At 32.3% G+C, this 15,615-nt stretch overlaps 1 protein-coding gene and 1 pseudogene across 1 annotated transcript; one reads left to right on the top strand and one right to left on the bottom strand.

Moving 5' to 3' along the window:
- The first annotated feature begins 5,764 nt into the window (after positions 1–5,764).
- LOC120193752 lies at positions 5,765–7,822 on the top strand (annotated as a pseudogene).
- A 450-nt stretch (positions 7,823–8,272) lies between these two features.
- Positions 8,273–10,920, bottom strand: LOC120193750 (LRR receptor kinase SERK2-like). Its single transcript, XM_039196190.1, has 4 exons — positions 10,221–10,920; positions 9,859–10,119; positions 8,885–9,766; positions 8,273–8,792 (listed from the first exon to the last, which is right to left on the bottom strand). Exons 1-4 carry the CDS (start codon positions 10,630–10,632, stop codon positions 8,311–8,313), a joined length of 2,037 nt encoding a protein of 678 aa, XP_039052121.1. The 5' UTR covers positions 10,633–10,920; the 3' UTR covers positions 8,273–8,310.
- Positions 10,921–15,615: the final 4,695 nt, after the last annotated feature.

Raw genomic sequence — 15,615 nt, 5'->3', positions numbered from 1 at the left:
TGCTGGTGATTTGGATAAGCGTCAATCAACTACTAGGTATTTGTTTACTCTTGCTAAAGCCCCAGTAAGTTGGAAGTCTACTTTGCAATCTACGGTGTCTTTGTCTACTACAGAGGCAGAATACATGGCAGTTTCAGAGGCTGTGAATGAAGCAATTTGGCTTAACAAGTTAATGGAATACTTGGGAGTTTGTAACACCCCCAACCCGTACCCGACCCGAATACGAGTCTGAGGTGTCATATTAACTTTTCAAACTTTGACTCTTGACAAAATTCAAAGAAAATTTAAAACTTTCATTAAAATAAAAGTTGTTTATTTGCATAAATTAACCAAAATAACCAAAATCGATCAGAGCATATTCAACTCAATCAATTAGTATATGCCAATTATATTCAAATTAACCAAACACATTTAAATCATATATTTCTGATCTAAAATTTTGTAAGGGAGACGATGACCTGTCTTTCTCTTCTTCGCTTCTCTTCTCGCTTCTGTAACCTACGTGTGAAACAATTACATGTTAAGTCTATAATTTAGTGAGGCATTAAACTTATAAAGGAAACTCTAAATGCTTAAACATGTATGAACATATCACTTCATGATGTCACACAATCATTATATTATATATAATATAATGTACACATATACACATCACACATTATTTCCATCATTAATCTTATTCTATTATCCACATTATTATCATTTATATCATTTAATTATACTTTTCATCAACATATGACTCATTCAAACCATACACACATCATCATATCAATCATATAATACAGTTCATATCACAAAACATATACTTCACAAGTACTATCTTCATTATTATCTCTTTGTTTAGCCCATGTACACCTTTGAGAACTATATATATGTGAGTCTATTGAGGTTTTGCACTAATGCTATCACCACAACTCGTATAAATGCACCGAAGTGCTACGTAGAATTGCACCAAAGTGCTGCATAGAAATGCACCGAAGTGCCATATAAAATGTCTATAAAGACTACATAGAAATTCCTTAAGAATCATATACATATTCTAAGGACCAAGTATGTGTCTCAAAAGACCTCATAGATGTTCCAAATGATACATATATGTCCCAAAGGACCGCGTAGACCCTCGACTCTTGGCATGCCAACTATATCCCTAGCTCTCATGACACAAAACATGGGCATTATTATTTATGTCATTTCACGTATTCACATAGACACATAATTCACTTTCACCTTTCACGTATCTTATGTCACATAACTTGGATCACATATACATATAATCATGTAGATCACTTTTGCACAACTTATATTAACTTTACACGTCATTTCACATTTTTTATAACCTTGCTTATATCTTATTCTTATGTCTTCTCATAGACATATAATCACATGTTCATATAATTCACCATCTCATCATATAAATATGTACTCATTTCATTTCACATATAGTCTCATAATTTATCCTAGTATAAATCATATAACATTATTCCAACTCATAGTCGTATATATATATATATATATATATATATATATATTATATATATTTAATAACTTATATAATCTCATATAGCTTAAGCTTCATTATATTATATTTACCTATATCATGTAATCTACATACTTATAAACATGTATCACTTCCAACATTTCACTTATATATATATTAATCTAATTTATTTATTTAGTTCAATTTCATATACCTTATATGTCATAATTTTATTCAAGTACATGAGTTTTCCCCTTATAGCTTATCTTATATGTTCGTATTACCACTTATGTTCAAGCTTCCTAATTAATATACTATTCTCATTTCATTCTATGGCCAATCTTATTTAGCTTATCTCAATTCTTATCAAATCATATAATTCTATTATACTAATTCATATAAATGATCACCTAACTATGTACCCCAATTCATGTTTCTATTGTTCATATAACTTTTATACATGATTACCCAGTTCATATCGCTTCTCATAAACTCACTTATATCATATTCTCCTATTTTTACATAATCTATCTTATAGACATGTATTCACATAGTCTCATATTTCATTGTTATATGGATTATATTTTATTCCCTTATTTCTCTCTATGTACATATATTTACACGTCTCACCATTTATATGTAGTTTACATTACATTTTCATATATCACATAATAGTATTTTTACAGAAATCATATAGCACATACAAAAACATATCAATACATATAATCATGAATACATACAAATCAGGAAATTCACATACTTATATTCATGACTTAATGCACTACAACTATAGGAATTAGACTTATCGCAAGTCCAATTTCCACATAATCATATATTAAAATAAGATGCACTCACCTTGGCCTCACTTGTTATCAATTACTCTTATGGCTTTTTTTCTCTTCTTGATCAATTCTAACCTTTCAATCATTACAAAATTTGTTCTCGATCGATATCTACATAATCATGTATTTATACTATCAGTATCCTATTTGATATATTTTAATCTATTATTTCATAAACTGAAATAACAATTTTATTCATCCGGTGTGGTGTCCGAGGAGTAGACAATATTATGTTTCAATATCATGCTCAGACAACTAATCTATACATTTTACTACCGTCTACTCCATAGCATTAGTCTAGTAGACGTATTGAAATATTAATTATTGAGTGGAACGAATGATTGCATATGCAGATATAATTAATGATATTTTTTCATGATTTGTTGACGAAACATATAATGTTCTTCTTGGACCTACACTGGTTAAAATTAAAGAAATAAATGAATTGTGGTCATACGCCGAGACCCAAAGGCCTAACATATTATCATGCTAGCGACTCAATAAACATGTGCATATGTAAACTCAAAGCCCAAGTTTCTCTCCACAATTCGAACTTAACCAATTTCATTCAAGAATTTCTTCGAACATATGTGCTACCCTCTGAACTATAACGTCAACGTGTAAGTTTATACAACTAATTGATCTGATTGGAGGAGTAATTTTTTTAAATAAGATTAAAAATTTAAATTTTAATATTTATGAACGAAGTAAAGTAAAATGGTAGAATTGTTCTCACTTTGTAATAATCAATCCAAAATAATTGTTTAATAAATTAGATATAAGTAAATTATATATTTCATCACTTAATTTTATTCTCATTTTTATTTCATTTACTGAATTTTTAATTTTTTTTAATTTTCTCATTAAATTTTATAGATTGAATTTTTTTCACTATGCTATTAACTATCTGACAACGTTATGATGTGTACAAGTTAACTCAACATTTTTCGGTATATATTTATTTGACTTTTCAACAAAGGATCCTTTGTTGTCTTCACTTCTTTCATTGCCGCCATCTTCTTCTTTTGTTAAGGTATAGCGAAACCACTTGCACTTACTATTTATTGTTGATGGAATCTTAGATTTTGTTAACAAATAATACAGTTTTTTTATAAAACAGGATCTCCATGATTTCATAATTGCTTTGGCTCTGAAAGTCGCGGTGGAAAGGTATAGAGAGGAGAACCAGCAGATAAAAGAGTTTATGAGGGTTCATGAATTAGATCTTCTACAGAAGGCTGAAGAATGTGTAATGCTTCAGAGAAGGAAGCAGAGTATACTTGCCAATGAAGCCGCCAAGTAGAAACTGGTTAATGAGTTTATGCTCTTCCTTGAAGCAATTGACAAAAACGATGTAGAAAATTACCAGTTTGATGAAAAAGCAATGATAGATGTTATTCTCACCATGATGACCGATGCGCAGGTAACAGAGGTGACAATGCCAGATTTTCCGTCAACGACGGTAAAAAAAAAAGCATGAAAAAAAGGCTTACAACTGTTTTCACAGCTCAACTAGCCCTTTTTAGGTTGGAACGTTATGGTTTCATTGTTGTTGAAGCTCGACTTGCTGCTTTCGATCGGTGTTTTAGTTTTCAATGGTGATTTGTGGATGACCAGAAACCTGTACATTTGAGAAAGTATTTTCCACTGTAAATCTCTTTGTATCTTTCGAGGACAACCTCCTTCACCGTTTGGTTGACGATTGTCATTTATGTTGTTCATGTTTGTTATTTTATGTTGTTTTATATTCCTTTGTATTACAATAAATGTTTTCATCATCGTGTATTTTGTTAATGATTCAAAGAAGGAATTAAAAACATGAAAAGCCCATGGCTTTTGTTTTATGTTTACAGGAACGTGTTTGTTTTGTTTTCCTTCATTTTGGAATAGTATGATTGTAAGATTTGAAGCTTCAGACTTTCACAGTATGATGTTTAACCTCCAGTTCTAAAAAATCTTAGATGTTTCTGATACTTCTTGGTTCCAATTGTTATGGAACTGAAAGCAAGAGATGCTGAAACTTTATAATAATTGCTTATCCCTGATGTTCCATGTTTATCTTTATGTAAAATAGTAATTCCCCTTTAAATATATGTTTTCTAGATTTATATTTAAAGAAAAACACAATGAAATTCTTCTTTTGGAGTGGTGGGTGTTTTGGTTGGAGGAATTCCGGTGGTGAAATCTAGTGTCAAGCACCGTTTATTTCACCGGTTCAATGTCGGTTTAGGAACCATGATCCATCACCCTGAGTTTCTTATTTTTCCTTAGAAATGCAAGTGATTTTGATGCATCTTATCAAAAGAAAAATCTGATACATGGTTTTTAGAATCGGACCGGTTAGCGAACCAGTCATGTTACTGATTCACTAATTCAACCGGTCGAACCGATTCGACCGGTCGGAAGAACCGAACGACGTCATAATTATTTAAAAATTAAATAAAAATACCAAAAATATTTAATAAAAAATAATTTTTTATATCACAAGTCATATTCAAAGCAAGTCATAACATATATAAGTTAAAAACCATAAAATCAAGTGAAACAAAATGATTCAAATTAACTACAACATAATATTTAAGGTAAAATATATTAAATAATAAATATAATTATATAACTATAATTAAAAAATAAATTTGGGGTTAAAAATCATAACAAAATTATATAACTATAATTATATAACTATTCTTTCACTTCAATCAAGCTCGAATTTTAAGCTTTAATCGAGCTTCTAATTTTTTTTGAGTTCAAGCCTTTTTGAGTTCAAGTTTCAATATTATATTTCGAGTTTGAGTTGAACTTGATAATTTTTAGCTTGTGAGTTTGAGTTGAGCTTACTTTTAAAGTTTTTAAGTTCGAGTCGAGCTCAACAATACTCGAGTTCGACTTGGCTCGTTTAACAAACAACGTTGTTTGGATTTAATTTTTTTTTAAAAAAACAAAAATCCCGATTTTTTCCGATTTTCAGCTGGTCCGATTTGAACGGTTCAACGGTTCTATCCGGTTCATTAATAATGGTTCAACCGGTTTAAATTGAACCGGACTAAACAACGGTTTCCGATTAAACCGATTGAACCGACCGTTCTGATCCGATTTTGACAATGAAAGAATAAGAAAATAATAAAGGATACCCTTTTGAAAAGTCATATAAATATAAAAAGGAAAAGTGTAAGTAGTTTCCACGTCATAAACGCGGTTAGACAATTAATGGAGGAGTGACTAAAACAATTCAATTTATAAAGTTTAATAAGTAAATTAAATAAATTAAAAGTTAAGTGAATAAAATAGAAGAAAGAGTGAAGTTTATTGATGAACTGTATAATTTATCCATTAGATTATAACAAAAATCTCGAACGACGCCCACGTGTCCATCATCCTATTCTCCCATGAAGAACTATTCTAAACCCGCATAGAATCAACTCCAATCTCTAGTACAAAACGACTCTAAAATGTACCGTTTGAGACCCTCGCTTCTCTTCCACCATCGTTGCTTCCACGACCTCCAAAACGCCGGTCCGCTCTGCTCTCACTTAAAATCCGGGTCCGTGATCCGGTTCTCGGGACCCGACACCATCAAATTCCTTCAGGGTCTTTTATCAAACGATGTTCGGAGGTTTGATGAACACCTCACGTGGAGGGAACTCCCCCATTACTACACCGAACTTGGCCTCTGTAGTAGTTCCGCCTCTGTATGCAGCTCTTTTGACGCCTCAAGGGAGGCTTTTGTATGACTTGTTCTTGTATAGGCTGCCCCGGCCTGAGGAGAACCTGGACAGAATTGGGTCTGGTCCAGGTAGTGGGTCTGATGGATCGGTGGAGATTTTGGCTGATGTTGATATGTCGATCTTGGATGAGTTGTTAGTAACTCTTAAGAAGTGAGTACATTTAGTTTAACTGTTTTCTAAAATGTTAAATCTTTTCTATATTGCTTTCGAAAGAATGATTTTATGTTGTCTATATCTTCTGTATTTGGTTTACTTAGGATCTCCTGTTCTGATTTTCTGTTGTTTATATCTTCTGCATTTGGTTTACTTAGGATCTCCTGTTCTGAGGTTAAGTTTTCTTCTGTTGTTGCCTTTATATAGAAAAGCTTTCTTTTGTGTTTCCGAGTTCTGGATGGACCTTTAATGCCATGTATTAATGCTTGTGACGTTAGAAATTCTCTATTATTTGTTAAATCCATAATCTGTTTGAATTCTGCATGGTTTCTGTTTATTCCAGAAATGATTTGTTGAAGAGATTTATCTGAAAATGTTCTTGTTTCTTTAAGACATTTGATTATAGTGAAGTGATGTGTGCTTGTCTTTTATGGTAATGCTAAATTTAGAATTCATCTTAGTGGTGTTCTGGTATCTGCTGTATTCGCTATTGTAGATACCGGTTGAGGTCTAAAGTAGATATCGAGAATGTGGCAGAAGACTTCTGTTGCTGGCAGAGATATGGTGGTAACCTTTCTGGAAAGACCCCTGCTGTGGAAGAACCAGAGGCAGCTTCAGTTGGTTGGGGCAGTGGTGTTGATGGTTCTAGCAAGTCAGCTTCACTTGGCAGTGATGTTGGATGCCAATGGTTTAAGGACCCCAGATTAGATTGTCTAGGTGCTCGGGGGATTTTTCCATCTGGTACAACGAGTGACTTCACATATCTTTTGTTGCTTCTGAAATGTATTATTGTCTACATTTCTAACTCAAGGCATTGCTTCGAGATTATAATCTATGTAGGATCATGTTTTTTCTTAAGAAGTTTGAGCATGTAATTCACCTATTGCTTAAATAATTTCTTATTCTTTTGTTTCTTGCAGCACCTTTAGTCGAGTCTGATAAAGAAACAGATGAAGAGAATTACCTAATGTGGAGATTAGAGAAGGGAGTTGGTGAGGGCTTAACTGAAATTCCAAAAGGTGCTCTTTTGCTTTGTTGCCAATGGTGTACTTGAGTTTATTGAATATATTAGTATGTTTTCAAAGTTTTAAGCTATTACGCCCAGTCTCGGTTGTGATATTGTTATTATGTTGTTTAAGCGAAGCAATTCCACTTGAATACAATTTTGATAGGCTAAACGCAATCAGCTTTGATAAAGGGTGCTATGTCGGGCAAGAACTTATAGCTCATACGCACCACAGGGGGGTTATTCGCAAGCGATTGCTTCCTTTAAAGTTTCTCGATAATAGCGGAGAAGGCAGTCTCCATCCACTGGGCTTTTGATAATTTTAATTATTTTTGCAGCAACACATCTTGATACTTCTATTATTTCAGAGGTTGAGGGAAAATTTATCCCTGAATCAGAGGTGATCGACACTGTCACTAATAAGAGGCTAGGGAATGTTGCCACTGCACTAGGCTTTCGTGGGATGGATGTCTTGCGGCTTGACAATGCCTTCAAAGATACATCGGCAATACAGGGGCAGGAGGATATAAAGGTTATGGCAATTAGATCAGATTTGTTGCCTGCAGAATGGTTTCAAGATCAACATACCGCTACAGCATAAACCGCTTTGCCTGAATTCGGTAGTTCAGGCCATTGGTTGATCCTCATGCACACAATGGTACAACTTTTCAGAACTTATTTTACAACAGTTAACTTTTTTACATTTTTCTCTCATCACTAAAGAAAATAAAAGAAATCAGGGGATGCTGTTCTCCAGGAGACATTTTATTAACCATGATGTCACTAGTCAGTAGTTGAGGCTCGTTTTGCTGGCCCAGTGCCTATGGAGATACGAAGATGTATGTTATCAAATTGTGTGATTAGAAAGTTATTTCTCCCCATATCTCCTTAGGTTTTCCTTTTTATTATTGCTAGTCATCAGTGGGGAAACTCCTCCCAAAGCATTCCAGCTATCTGCAACTCCACTTTACACGACATTGCTATCTTTTCACACCTCAATCATCATAGTACCTCTCAAAAGATCTACAACAACCAGCAAAAAGCAAGTTTCAGCGATCTTTTTGATTCCGTCATCATCAGTCTCAAGTTGGGAAAAAAGAATGCCTATCAAGGGCTGACACTGCAATCATTAAGCTCTTTAACTATTGTCTCCATTCTTGGTCTGTTATTAGGTTCTTCATGGGTGCAATCGAGTGCAATTTTCCCCAGCTTAGCTGCCATGAATTCTGAAAATTCTCCTCTGAGATTTTTGTCAACAAAATCTCCAAACCTGCTAGATTCAGCCCCCAACCGAATTGAGTTTGTGAGTTGAAGTTTACCAGACAGGATTTGGAGAATGATAACCCCAAATGCAAATACATCGGTCTTTTCTGTAAAACGGCCTGTGGTGATGTATTCTGGTGCTAGATAACCCATGGATGCACTTACTTTCAGAGTTGAGTAGACAATGTCGTCGGCTAGAATCTTATGGAGACCAGAGTCTGCAATCAATGGGTTGAATTGTTGGTCGATGAGAACTTTCTCGACAGATATGTTGCGGTGGACTATGGGCGGCTTGTTTTCTTCACTTTTGTGCAAATATTCCATACCTGTTAGAGCAAAATACAAGAATATTTAGTCAAAGAGAAACATATGATTGTTGCTTGTAGTTTATGGAGCATAAACCTGATCTGAAACTGACCTTTTGCAATGCCATTGATGATGGAAATCCTTGTTGGCCAGTCAAGAACTGAGTCAGTTCCATCTTCTAGATCGAGGTATTCGGACAGGTTTCCCTTGGAAGCAAAGTGGTAAATGAGGAAACATTCGCCTCTGCCCCTTGAGAAGCAAAAGCCTTTCAGCTTGACTAGGTTTTCATGTCGTAACGATGTTAGTAAGTACAAGCCCTTAACGAACTCCACTTCCTGGGACTTGCAGCTGGTTACATTTATGCTTCTGATGGCTACAGGAGAACGGTCTCTCAGAATCCCTTTGTACACACATGAGAAGTTCGTCTTTCCCAGTAAATTCGACTTGGAAAAGCATCGAGTTGCTGACTCAACTTCTTCTAGGTCTAACCTAAACTTATTCAGATTTTCCTGGGAAAATCCAATGCCCTTCCATCCATCACCTAATGGATCCCACCTATACGAGTATTCAAGATCTAAGAGTGGGGAAACACTCCCATTTCTTTGAAATTCTTTTGCCTGGTCAATGCCAATGCTCTCTTCAGAAGGACCAGATGTATTTCCAATCTTCTGTTTCTTCCTACGGCAATGAACAAATGCGAGGAATCCAGCAACCATAAATATGAAAGTAACCACAGTAACCCCTGAAATAACAGATATTTCTAGGAATCTGGATCGATGTAGGCTATGAGGGTGGTTGCAGTGTCCCTGGATATTTGATGTGTTCAAGGTAACGGCTGGTGCTGGAGCAGTATTATTTAGATGTGATCTGAATGGTTCTAGCTTGTTAATATTCATATCATCAAAAGGGCCGCAAGTTCTCAATGTTGGAAATCCTGTTCCACACAGACCTGGGTTGTTGTCACCATGAAATTCTCCTTTTAATCTTTTTAAACCTTTACAGATAACAAATCAACCTCAAGTTAACATAAAGAAGCAGGAATCACACAAGAAATCTAAGAAGTTGGTGCATGAAAAACATTGTTACCCGAAGGGACATTTCCAGATAGTTTATTGTTTCGGATATCTAGAATTTCCAGTTGTGGGATGTCAGTTAACGTTGGAGGAATTGAATCGAAGAGGCCATTGAAGCTCAAGTCAAGTCTTCTTAACATTCTCAAGTTGCCTATGCTGGCTGGGATTTTACCATCTAGTCTATTATATTGCAGAGCAAGAACATTTAGTCGCTTCAAAGAGGCAATCTCCCTAGGCATATTCCCTGTCAGCTGGTTGCAACACAACTGTAGAACTACAAGGCAAAAAAAAATTGTTTTCAGTGTCTGATCTTATTATCATCAAAATCAGACAAACAGTCAGGTCCAAAATAATTTTGTTTTGAGATGAACAAACCTTGTAAAGCAGCCATGTTTCCGATCTGAGGAGGAATGTTACCAGACAGATCGTTGACATTAAGATAAAGATCAGTTAATTCCTGAAGTTGTGAAAGCTCTACCGGTATCTTTCCAGACAACGAATTGTAATGCAAGTACAAGCCAGAGAGACACTTGAGTCTCACAATAGCAGGCGAGAGTTCACCAGAAAGACCCTTTCCCTGCAACGAAATGTTAGCCACCTTACGGTGCTCATTACAAGCCACACCCGCAAAAGAACCACTGCAAGGGTCCCCATCACTTTTCCACGACTCCAGCACCTTGTTTGTTGGGTCTAAAGAAGCCTTCAGCTCCGTGTTCCCATGAACACGCCGTGGAACCTGAAGTGTGAACAAAAGAACAAGAAAGAACAGGAACCGAAAGACACCCATCTTTTCCCTTGGCTGAAATCTTCCGGGGTTTCTTCTCTTTTAAGAAAACGATGAAAAAAAGATCAAAGAAAACAACCCATATCTGTTTCTTTTCCTGTAGAAGTTTGAAGTAAGTGCAGTCCAGTATTTAATGAAATCAAGAACAAGATAGTGAGAACAGAGAGGTAAGTAGGGAAAGAGACAGAAAGGAAGAGAAGTTTAGAGCTTAGTGCATCTGTGCATGCCGAAGTTGAAACAGAGAATGCACAATTAATAGCGACTTGTGGAGCAAAGCAACATGTTCCCATTCCAAATTTAATACAGAGTTGAATAGTTGATAAAGAAATATGGGCAACTGGTTCTCGATGACAGCTAGCTATCATGACTGTGACCCTAGGAAACAATTTCCCATCGCTTGATTTTTTTTCTTTTTTCAAGTTTGGTTTTGAATTAAGGTCTGATCATCAAGTATCTACTGTGATGATGGTGAATTTTCTTGTAGGTGAACAAATTTGTTCAATGGACCCTACCTAGAGATTTATTTACATGTGGGTTTGGACTTTGTATGATTGGAAAATTAGGCTTCTCAATTTGGATTTTCTTAGTTGAATTAGTGAAAGAGAGCACAACTATCTTGACCAACGAATGTGAATTTAAGGAATGTTGTGGAAGATTATTTTTATTAAGTTCTTCAAAATGTTCAAATATTTTTTATTTAATAATACTAAAATTTAAAACAAAGATTTTAGTAGTCAAATTCCTTATTCAAATTGTAATATAGTTTTTTAAAATCTTATTTCATTTAATGTATTTGATCCTATTACAAAGTATATATAAATATTATTTTATTCAATCTTAATGATATTTTTATATTGTGTATTATTAAAATTATTTATATCATTTTACAAATCTAATGATACCCAATTATATATTTTTATAGTAACTATTTTTAATATAATTAATTGGGGCAAATGTTCCTTTAGATTATGAATTTGAAAACTGTTGTTGAGGTCAACTGGAATTGGCATCCCTCACATGGGTCTTTGATTATATATGCCATTGCCCCCAAAAAAATAGCAAACTATCCCACCCAAGTTGATGCTGTTTTTTTTTTATAAAAAAACATTAACCTTAATTTTATATCACTATTAATATATTTTTATAATTAAAATTAGACAATTTAGTTTATTAAATAATTAAATTAATTTACAAAAAATATCATTCATTTTTTATCTTTAATGTTAATTTTATGATTTATGTTCAAAATTCGGATTGTCACTCTCAACAATGTTAACTCTATAATTTAAATCTAAAGTTTTCTCATTAAAATTATTATGTGGTTTATCACTACAGCTAACACTTATTAATCGAGTTTAATTTTATTTGAGAACTAATTTTTTTATAAAAAAAAACTAGTAACGACCACAAACAGACACATAATTTTATATTTATAAAACAAAATTTAAAAAACGGATGAATTTGCATAAAACTTATGACAAGTCAAAATGTAATACAAGAGGTTGTTGACCCAAAATCAATTCATTTATAGTATTTTTTGAAACAAAAATAAGTAGGACAAAAGTGTATAATCATTATTCCTGAGCCTTGGATTCTCATAGACGCTAAATCACTGCTCGTGTTAATTGTTCAATACATGCATTTCTATGCCTAATTACTACTAATGTTACCTTTCAAAGAGGGAAAAGAAAGGGTCCACTTATGGATTCTATTGTCGGAATGATCGATCTTCGATTATAACTTTGTTCAAATGTTGTGTTGCAATACCGACACTGGGATAATTAATCGTTAAATCTAACTGTTCTCGTAGTTTTGCCGCCATTGGTCTACATAATTTTATGATATTTAGTTTGTGTTGTGATTAAACTTATTAAGAATTAAGTTTAATTTATGATATTTAAGTTTGAAAGGTACGTTGTTATTTTTTTAAGTCTTGAGTTTGAATAATTGTGTTTGTATGTGTGTTATTAATGATTAAAAAAAGATGATCAACATATATTACCTTGTAATCGTCTGAATAATTAATAAAATCTAAAGATTTATTTAAAATTTAAGAAGATTTGTGTAAAAATATTAAACTCAAAAAATAAATTTGAACATGATATTAAATATATTTTAAAATGGGTCGACTCAGGCCATAATATGCAAGATTCAAATCGGGCTAGGCTCCTTTTATATGTTTATAATATATTGTAGCATGTTACTTTTATAAATTATAAATTTTATATTTTATATAAGTTAAAAGATAAATTTACAATTTATAATACTATAGTATAAACATTAAAAATGTATTAGATTGTTCAAGTATAAAATAATAAATAAATTTAATGAAAAAATAATATAAAACTATTGAATTATTAGTTTTTTAAAAAAAGTAGTATGGGGTGGTAAAAAATAGGCTTAAGTTAGTCATATTCAAATATAGATGAGCTTGGATAAAATTCGACTCTTATCTTGAATCAAATTGGGATATTGAAAAATGTTTTTTTTAATAATTTGAAGTGATTATAAGGTAGTATCATAATTTTTAGTCATTAACAATATGCACGCATAATCACGAGGTAATATGTTCAGAATAATTCTCAAGCATTAATAATGCTCGAACACTGATCCTTTAGAAATAATAATATTATCTTTTACTACTGAGACAATTCAATGGGTTCACAACTAAGGTAATTATTAGGTTATTGAGAATAAAATGCTTTAAGTTTAAAACGATTTTAAAATAAATTATATTTACATTATAAAAATATATTAAATATAATATTAATTATATTATAAATAATTATAAATTAAACTATAAAATTAATTAATATAGTTTAATTATTGTCTTCTTGTGTCTTTCCTTTCTCCATTAGACATTAAGAAAGGAATTTCCGAAGAATTTAACCATATCTTGGATGAGTTCTTGGGTTTTGCTTACCCGAAGTCCAAAATTTTCAGTAAAAAATAATTTTTTATTTACTTTAATTAAAATTTCTTGAGAAGTGAATCTATCAAGCGGTTTTTGTGATTAAAAATAAGTATCATTTTTTTAAAGTTTTGAGTTTAAATAATACAAATGTCAGGATCTTCCTTTGTCGTTAGTCATCGGTCTTCCATGATTGATGAACCATAGGAATACACAAATTTGTTGGGGTACATTCACCCTCCAAATGCTCTTTCAGTATTTGTTAGCCAATCTGTTATTTGATCCTCGAAATTAATACTAATAAAAATTAAATATTCAATCCTCCATATGTTAAATCGAGTTTTAAAATTTTGAGTTATCCAAAAAAAAGTGAGACCAAAACATATATACCATATGGGGAACATATAATGAGATAACAAGCAAATGATGCCAAAAACAAATATGCATAATGCATGGTCTATGATTACTACTAATAAACTTTAACTATTCAAAATATATCAGTCACTGAAATAATAGATGAAGTTCTCCAAAAACTTAACCAACATTACAATTAGAGATGACAATGTGCTGATGAGTTTGGTCGAATTCAATTTAATTCGATTCAAAAACTTGACTTAACTCAATTTTTTGAAATATAAATTCAATCTAATTTGATCCAATCCAACATAAATCAAAAGACCTAATTGGAAAGCTATAGAGAGATGAGTATTATAGCAATTATGTTACCCTCAGACCAGATCAGATAGAAAGTTTTTCACTCTTCACCTAAACTCGATCTGTCTTAACCTAACCCTATATAAAACCCGACCTGAACCTTTTTTTTTTAAAAAAAAGACAATCCTATCTGATTAAATTAGAATAGAACCTATTAATTTCTAGTTAAATTATCATCCCTAATTACATTAGATAAGAGTAGATCAATTTAAAAATAGATTAAACTACAATACTAAATAAACATGAGTTAACTCAAAAGATTCAAACGAACTATAATTTAAAATAATAAAATGAATGGATACATAACGAGTCGACCCACCACAATGTAGAATTAGCAGAGAGAAACAGCCCAAAAGATAGTGAATAAAGATACAAAGATATTATTAGTGTAATAATATCCAATAAACATCGCCCGTAAATGGCGGGTTCTTTGTGAAGTAATAGGAAGCATCAACGATTTCCTTTTTGGAAATTATAAAGAAAAGACGTGAGTGTTGTTGAAATGGACGTGCCTCAAATCAAACCATGAAGTGACGTTAAAAAGGAAAGAAATGACCTTAGAAAATACAATCAGGGATGGAATTAGAGAGTGCGGATGAGACAATCTCCCTCCTTATAAAATTTTAATTTTTTGATATTTTTGATATTTTTTTATTAAAATTATGTTTATTCATATTTAAAATTTTATAAATCCGTCTCTTCTAAAACGAAATCATGTATCCGTCTTTAAATACAACTCTAAGAAGAAGAAAAATTGAAAAGGCACAATCACATCAATTGTTGGGAATTAAACCATTGGGCCGATAATGGTGGGAAGCGAAATACATCCACAAATATTGCCAATTAATCTGTTGGAAACTCAAAACAACAATGGGCTGATTCCTCGTGCAAGCCTCAACTTCTATATCCTTTGGGCATCAAATTTTTGTTAGTATGTAGTAAATATAAAATAATCATTTAACAATAAACGTTTATATATTATTATATATATCGTATTTAAATTTGATATCTTAAAAATAATATTAATCTCTTAATCATTAAGTTCGTTTAATTCGTATGTAATATTTTGATAAACCAGTTCGAATACAACGTATTAAACAAAAACATTAATTTATCCCAATTTTAAATTTATTCTCATCACTGTTTTCAAAATAAAATAGTCCATTTCAATAACGACAAGAGGCAATGCACCCCTCGTTTCCACAGCCATACCACAAGAGAATCTTAGAGAACAAACTAAAATAAATTAATAATGGAAAAGTCAAGAAAATTAGTTTTCTACTTTTATTTAGGGTAAATTACATAAATAATCACCCAACTATTCATATATTTCAAATTCATTATAGGGTATTACTTTGCTA

The sequence above is a fragment of the Hibiscus syriacus genome, unplaced genomic scaffold, assembly GCF_006381635.1.
Source record: "Hibiscus syriacus cultivar Baekdansim isolate YM2019G1 unplaced genomic scaffold, ASM638163v2 tig00116996_pilon, whole genome shotgun sequence".
NCBI lineage: Eukaryota > Viridiplantae > Streptophyta > Magnoliopsida > Malvales > Malvaceae > Hibiscus > Hibiscus syriacus.
This window is presented reverse-complemented; position numbering and strand designations above follow the sequence as displayed.